The sequence below is a fragment of the Camellia sinensis genome, chromosome 1 (assembly GCF_055761805.1).
Source record: "Camellia sinensis isolate YWXY chromosome 1, ASM5576180v1, whole genome shotgun sequence".
NCBI lineage: Eukaryota > Viridiplantae > Streptophyta > Magnoliopsida > Ericales > Theaceae > Camellia > Camellia sinensis.
The window spans coordinates 140,511,146-140,518,755 of record NC_138961.1 but is presented as its reverse complement, the minus strand read 5'-3'; the positions used below and the strand labels follow the sequence as shown (position 1 = coordinate 140,518,755).

Sequence of the window (7,610 nt, the reverse complement as noted above, 5' to 3'; positions counted from 1 at the left end):
GTTAGAGATGCTTTTAGAGGGATTCTATTTGCATTTAAAAAAGTATATATTAAATATGCTTATTTTTTTAATATACTTTATTAAATTATTTAGGTTGTAATTTACTTTTAATATATCTTATATTTTTTCTTTTTCAAATTACCCTTCAAGATATACTTAAATAATAAAGGGTAAATTGCTGTCACTCTCTGAGGTTTCTTTTTAATACAGATCACCTCCTCACATTTGAAAAATTACATTCTCCTCTTTATGGTTTGAATCTCATTACAAATTATCCCAAGGATTGTAGATGTCATGTTCTAAATTTTTTTAAATGATCATCTTGCACTTTTTCCCACTATTTATTCTTTTTATCATCATGACTACATTCTATAACTTTTCATCATTAAATTCTATGTGAACATATTATTATTGAGTGATGATATACAAACATAAATTTTATATAAAATTTTCAAACACAATGATATAGCTTAATGGTGACTTTTCAATTTAAACACCCAAGAACATGATTTATATTTCCAACAATATCACTATTACAATATTTTTATGATATTTTTTGTATAAATTTTTATATATGAATATAATTTTTCATTTTTATTTCCACCATTATATCTAGATTAGACCAATTTAATCTAGACATATTTAAAAAGTATAAAATTTGTACAAAAAACTTTAAAAAAATTCACTGAATACAACAAAATAAAATTATGTATTGAATTTTTATATTTTTTTCGTATTGTTTTTTTGTATTTGGTGAATTTAAAAAAATAAATCACAAAATATTATACTTCTTAAGATTAGGTGTATCTAAAAAATAAAAATAAAAAAATACTTAAAATGTAAAAAAAAATTCAGTAAAAAAAAAAGAAAAACAAAAAACAAAAAAAAAAACTCATTTTTTTGTATGAGTTAAACCAAAGAAGATGATTGTTATTTCTTTTAAAATAATATGAGCAAAATATCTACATTCACTACAAGAAAATGAGGCTTAAAAGACGGAACTATTTGCGACGGTACACTTGCCGTCGCAAAAAGTGACTTTTTGCGACGGTAAAAAATGCCGTCTCAAAAAACAGAGTATTTGCGACGGTAGAAAAATACCGTCGCAAAAAACAGAGTATTTGCGACGGTAAAAAATGCCGTCTCAAAAAACAGAGTATTTGCGACGGTAGAAAAATACCGTCGCAAAAAAAGAGAGTATTTGCGACGGTATTTTCTGCCGTCGCAAGTACTCTTCTTTTTTGAGACGGTATTTTTCTACCGTCGCAAATACTCTGTTTTTTGAGACGGTATTTTTTACCGTCGCAAATACTCTGATTTTTTGAGACGGTATTTTGTACCGTCGCAAAAAGTCACTTTTGTGGTTTTTTTTTTTAAGTGAATATTTTTAAATTTTTAAATATTTTTTTTAGATGCACTTTACTTAAATGTATCTAAAAAAAAAAATTATGAAAAAATATTTTTAAAAATTAATAAATACATACAAATATAAAAAAAAATGTATTGAATTATTGTATTTCTTTTGTATTTTTGGTATTTAGTGAATTTTTAAAAGATTTTTTTACTTTTTAGGTGTATTTATGTTAGGTGTGTCTAAAAATTAAAAAAAATAAATATTAAAAAAATTCAGTAAAAATAATATAACACGGAAAACAAGAAAGTATAATTTTCTCAAAAGAGTTTTTGAAAAACTCTAACCTAACATAGTGATTGTGGTTTTGAGACAGCTTCATATATATATAGTCACAAAATAGTTTGAATAAATTCAATGGTATTTTTCTGTCACAAAAAAAATAAAAAAAACGATGTCGTCTTACTCTTTTAATATAACATCTCTTTTCATTCATTTTTTCATCTTCCTGTCTCTCTGTATTTATCTCTCTCTGTTCTCTTTATCTCTTTCACTCATCACTCTTCTTTCTCTGTCTGTCTGTGTATCTCTCTCATTTTCTCTCTGTGTCTCTCGCATATCTTTCTTCTCTCTATCTCTTATGTCTTCTCTCTTTATCTCTCTCGCTCATCTTTCTTCTCTCTATCTCTCTCATTTATTTATTTTTTTTCTCTCTCTCTCTCTCTTATTTATATCTCTCTCTATCTCTCTCGCCCATCTCTCTTTTTTTGTGTCCCTCTCTCGCTCATCTCTTTTCGCTCTATTTCTCTCTTTTTGTCTATCTTTCGCTCATCTCTTGTTTCTCTCTCTTTTTCTATCTCTCATTTTCTCTCTCTCTCTCTCTGTCTCTTTTTCTGTTTATCTCTCTCACTCTCACTCTCTCTCACTCATCACTCATCTCTCTCTCTGTATGCTTGTCTATTTGTGTATTTCTCCCTCATTATATTCGTCTTGCTCACTCTCTCCGTCTCATATTCTCTATTTATTGAGCTTCTCCTCGATTTATCTATCTTTTCTCTCATCTCTTTTCTGTCTCTGTCTCTTTCGTTCATCTCTCTATCTCTCTATCTCTCTCGTTCATCTCTTTTATCTCTCTGTCTCTTTTTCTGTCTCTCACTCTCTATCTTTTTCTCTCTTTGTCTCTCTCTCTCTCTAACTCATCACTCTTCTCTGTTTGTCTATCTGTCTGTCTCTGTCTCTCTCTTTCTCTCTTTCTCTCGCTCATATCTCTTCTCTCTATCTCTCTCATTTGTCTTCTCTCTCTGCCTCTCTCACTCATCTCTCTTCTCTTTATCTCTCTCGCTTATCTCTCTCTGTCTCTTTCTCATTTATCTCTTTTCGCTCTTTCTCTCTTTGTCTATATCTTTTCATCCATTTTTTTATCTTCATTTCTCTCTTCTCTTTCTCTCTCTCACTCATCACTGTTCTCTCTCTGTCTGTTTGTCTATCTGTCTCTCTTCTCTCTATGTCTCTCTCTTTTTCTGTGTCTCTCTCTCGCTCATCTCTTTTCGCCTTATTTCTCTCTCTTTTTGTCTATCTTTCGCTCATCTCTTGTTTCTCTCTCATTTTCTATCTTTCCTTCTATCTCTCTCTCTCTCTCTCTCTCTCTCTCTTTCTCTCTGTGTCTCTTTTTCTGTCTATCTCTTTCTCTTTGTCTCTCTCTCACTCATCACTCATCTCTCTCTCTGTATGCTTGTCTATTTGTCTATTTCTCCCTCATTATGTTCGCCTTGCTCACTCTCTCCTTCTCATATTCTCTATTTATCTATCTCTTCTCTCATCTCTTTTCTCTCTCTGTCTCTTTCGTTCATCTCTCTTCTCTCTATCTCTCTCGTTCATCTCTCTTCTCTCTCTATCTCTTTTTTTGTCTCTTACTCTCTATCTTTTTCTCTGTTTGCGTTGCTCACTCTCTCACTCCCGTCTTCTCTATTTACTGAGCTCCCTTTCGATTTATCGATCCACTATAAGAAAATGCACTTTTAGCGACCACTTTGTCTCTCTCTCGCTCATCACTTTGTCTCTGTCTGTTTTTTTTTCTCTCTCTCTCTTTTTATCTCTCTTCTCTATCTGTCTCTCACTTATCTCTCTCTCACCACCCATCTTCTCTACCATATTCACCACTACTGCAAATGCCATTCCACTACTACCACTGTTGTCACTCTATCTCTACAACTATCATTACTACCATCATCGCTACCACTCGACTACCACCACTACTACTACCATTACCTCTCATCTACCACCGCTATTCTATCTCCTCTACCACTACCACAACTTCACCACTTATCTCATTCACCATCACTACCACCACAACTATCACCTCTTATCCACCACTTTCACCACTACTGCCATTTCTATCCTCTACCACAAAAAATTAGTTCTTGATTTTTAGTATAAAAAAAAAATGAGTCACAAAAAAATCATTGACCACAAAAAATAATTTTTTATTCATTAAAATAAATATGAAACAAATAAATTTTCAACCTTACTAAATGTAAAAAAAAATAAAATTCATCAACTATAAAAAAAATTTATTTTAATAAAAAATAGTTTTTTTAACAATTCTTCCATTGCGAAAAAAAAAACATTTTATTATTTAAATATTCATTTGTAATAAAAATAAAAAAAAAATTCCAAAAAACACACCCCACTCGGGTTCTCCTACCCCAAACCCAAGGGTTCTCCTACCCCAAACCCAAAATCCCCAATGTCAAAAATCCCTAATCCCTTCCCCCTTTTCCATTCCCGCTGGTTTTTCCCCCCCTCAACCAAAAATCCCCAAAAAAAACCCTAATATGCACACAGCTCTCTCATTCCTCTCATTTCATCTCATCTCATCAGTCTCTTTCTCACTCTCATTTTCATCTGCACAGATCGACTCCACACCGATCAAACTCGCAAGATCGACTCCTCACCGATCGACCTCACTCTCTGATTGCACCGATCGATCTCATAGGTAAGCTTCTCTCTCTCTCTCTCTCATCTCATCTCATCAGTCTCTCTCTCACTTCATCTCATCAGTCTCTCTCTCACTCTCTCATTTTCGTCTGCACAGATCGACCTCGCAAGATCAACTCCTCACCGATCAACCTCGCAAGATCGACTCCTCACCGATCGACTTCACGGATAAGCCTCTCTCTCTCTCTCTCTCACATCTCAACATAGTTTGTGTGAGATGAAAAAAAAAAGAGTAAAAAATAAAAATAAAATCAAAGAAAATACTCAAATTATTTATGTAGGGGTGAAACTGACAGGCATATGTTTTTGTTTTTGATATTTTTATGTGGTCTAAAATCGGGTAGGTAGGGGTGCTATTTAACTCACCATAAAATCTAGCTTAATGGGTATGTTCTACAATTTCATGGAGGGTTCACTTGGGACTTGTATAAAAACAATAAATTGACAGTCAATATGAATTGAGCGTGACAATATAATGAGGTGATTAAGAGAGTGTCTTCATGGTGATTACATAAATGGGTATCTCCCTTCAGGTTCAATTTCACCACTACTGCCATGAAATTAATATGCCAACAATAAATTGACAGTCAATATGAATTGAGCGTGACAATATAATGAGGTGATTAAGAGAGTGTCTTCATGGTGATTACATAAATGGGTATCTCTTGCTAGGAAAGTGGTTATGATCATGTAGTATCAATATTCAAATGCTTCTGTTACTTAAGTGAGCTACTTCAAATTGAGGTGGAAACTGTCAAGTGTGAAATATCAAAGTAATATTCCCTATTATTAAATTTCAAAAATAAGGTTATTGCGTCCATTACTGGACCCGATCAAGCTCCAACTTTGTATTACATGGAACATGAGTCTCTGGGGCACTAGTAATAGGAACTGGAATACCACTTGCTGCTTACTCTGAAATCCATACTATTTGAAGCAAATATCCTCTTTGAAATGTTTATATCATAAGTGGATAAATTCTATTAGGGTATTTTTTAAAATTATATTCATGAGACCTAGTCCTAATATTCTCTGGTTGATTTTCAGGGAACAAGTCTCACTTTCTGGTCATGTTTTCTCTGGAAGTGAATTCTGGATTTTTTTCTACCGAACTACCTGCAGAGCTCATCAGTACAACTGAGCTGAAGTTAAAGAACAGTTATCAATGGCAGCCCCTTCAGACATTTGTTACCATCTCGCAACATTTTATGGTTGAAGCAAAAGGCATTAGATTGCGGGGAACAGTTAATGATTGCAACAGTATAATGCAGCAACTGTTGTATAATGTGAGTGAACTGCTACAATATGATCGTGGATCTTAGTTCATTTTTTTTTATTAATCGTGAAGCTCTATTTTTTCTTTTTTTATCCCCCTTTTACTCTCTTTTTACAGTTCATTGCATCATTAACGGGTAAGTAACGATTTAGTACATCAGTGGTGATAGTAAAAGAATAATGTTCGTTCAATATTGTTGTACTCATCATGTTTTACCGTAGGCCTATGCCAAATCAAATACATACCAGGAAACAAACTGCTCTGTCAAAGGGGGCTGTAATTGGGATGTCAAATACATTTTAGGATTATACTTTCTTGTAAATTAATTGGGTTTCATGAACAGGGTGAAGGATATGGTGCTGTTTTAACGGTGAAAATAAATGATATGGGAAACTATGGGTGCTATCCAGATTGTGCGGAGAAGATGTCGATGCCTCTTTTGGCTGAGGCTAACATAAATCTCATGAGAAAAAGACCAATGAAATCATTGGTAGCTCATTGTAAAAGTGGCATATTAATTTCACGTTTCTAAAAAAACACTAACCTCCCTTCAGGTTCAATTTTGAATTTCACTTTTCCCATCTGTTAGTTGTCTGTTAATAGTACTAACAGATGTTGATCAGATCATCACAAATTTTCATGTCATTCCCAATTTTGCCCATATTTATGTATGTAGACATAAATAACCTTAACTTTATAGTAAATGACAAAAATACAAAAAATGTGGATGAGAACTGCCTTTAAAGAAAGCAGTGGTCATTATGTGGTTGCTTTTCTTCGGTCCTTAATTTTGTTCTATATTCAACACTTGTTTTAGGACTAAATCCCCTTCGGTCCTAAAATAGGCACACAAGGTAGCGATGTTGTATCGGTAGCTTTTCCTAGAACACATTGAGCTGAACACTTGAATTATTTGACCGACCAAGGTGTCATCTGCCATGTTTGGTCCTTAATCAGCTATTGTGTTTCCTATATTGGCCTTACTTCCTATAGTTGTGAAGTTTTCCTCATCATTGGAAATGCGTAGTTAAGATGGAGTTTTGGTTAACTTGTCATGAAGAAGATATAAATGGAACAGTGCTAAACATTACTCTTGGTTAGCAGCCATGTCAGCAAGAGTTGAATTGTGAAATTTCCAATGTTTGGTTGGGGGCTAATACCCTCTGGTTCTGTGTCTGGCGAAGGTCATGTGTCACCGAATTGTTAAATTGTTTCTTGCAATAGATTGGTGTTTCCCTTGAAGAAAATGGTTACTTCTGATGAAGTTTGGATTTTGAAAGAAATATTATATTGTTTCAGCACATTAGAAGATTATGTCACGTTCACGATAGTAAATATGGTGTATACGATTGTATCATATGTGCCTTGTATGGATTTCTACTCATGAATTTACGGGTTGTGTTGTGTTTCTCGCTTTACAGACTGTACACTGGAATTCATGCTCTTAAGCAAAAACCAAAGTTTAAATCAAGAGCTATTTCAGAGTCGACCACTGCCTTGAATGTCGACCAGTCAAATACCTCAGTTCTCAGCGTTGATGAGAAGAAAGCAAGTTCTGGAGCTGCATTACCATTGCCATCACCATTGGCTTCAACTACAACATTCACCAAAGGGGGAAATGGGCAGGATCAGTCAGCCTCGGCCTTGAATTCAACAACCGAGACCGGAGTTAGCAGTGACTCAGTGGCGGCACCACCACCAAGAGGATCAGCAATATCCTCTACATGTTTATATTTTTCCCTTTTGAAAGATTTATTGTTTGTTTTGAATGCTTAGATTTGGGCTGCCCTATAATCTCCAAAAGCGAAAGTTCTCATTGTAGGCCTTTTTAAATAAATGGAAAATAATGGTGAATTTTAGATTTTATTTTATTATTTTATTTTTTTTTAGGATTTGGGTGAATTTTATAATTTAAATATGCTTTTATGAACATGTACAGTTTAATTATTCTTTGTAAAATATTGAATTTGATGGTTTGATCAATTT

The 7,610-nt window shown here is 33.7% G+C and overlaps 1 protein-coding gene across 1 annotated transcript; it reads left to right on the top strand.

The window, feature by feature from the left end:
- Positions 1-6,870: 6,870 nt before the first annotated feature.
- Positions 6,871-7,400, top strand: LOC145820101 (uncharacterized). The gene is made up of 2 exons (XM_082914777.1): positions 6,871-6,944; positions 7,046-7,400. Exons 1-2 carry the CDS (start codon positions 6,871-6,873, stop codon positions 7,398-7,400), a joined length of 429 nt encoding a protein of 142 aa, XP_082770903.1.
- The last annotated feature ends 210 nt before the right edge of the window (positions 7,401-7,610 follow it).

What these genes read in the sequence shown, in the direction of transcription:
- LOC145820101 (XM_082914777.1), top strand. Translation starts at nt 6,871, where the DNA reads ATGGTTACTTCTGATGAAGTTTGGATTTTGAAAGAAATATTATATTGT. An exon ending in ACATTAGAAGATTATGTCAC is followed by an intron (nt 6,945 to 7,045) that starts GTTCACGATAGT and finishes CTCGCTTTACAG; the next exon opens with ACTGTACACTGGAATTCATG.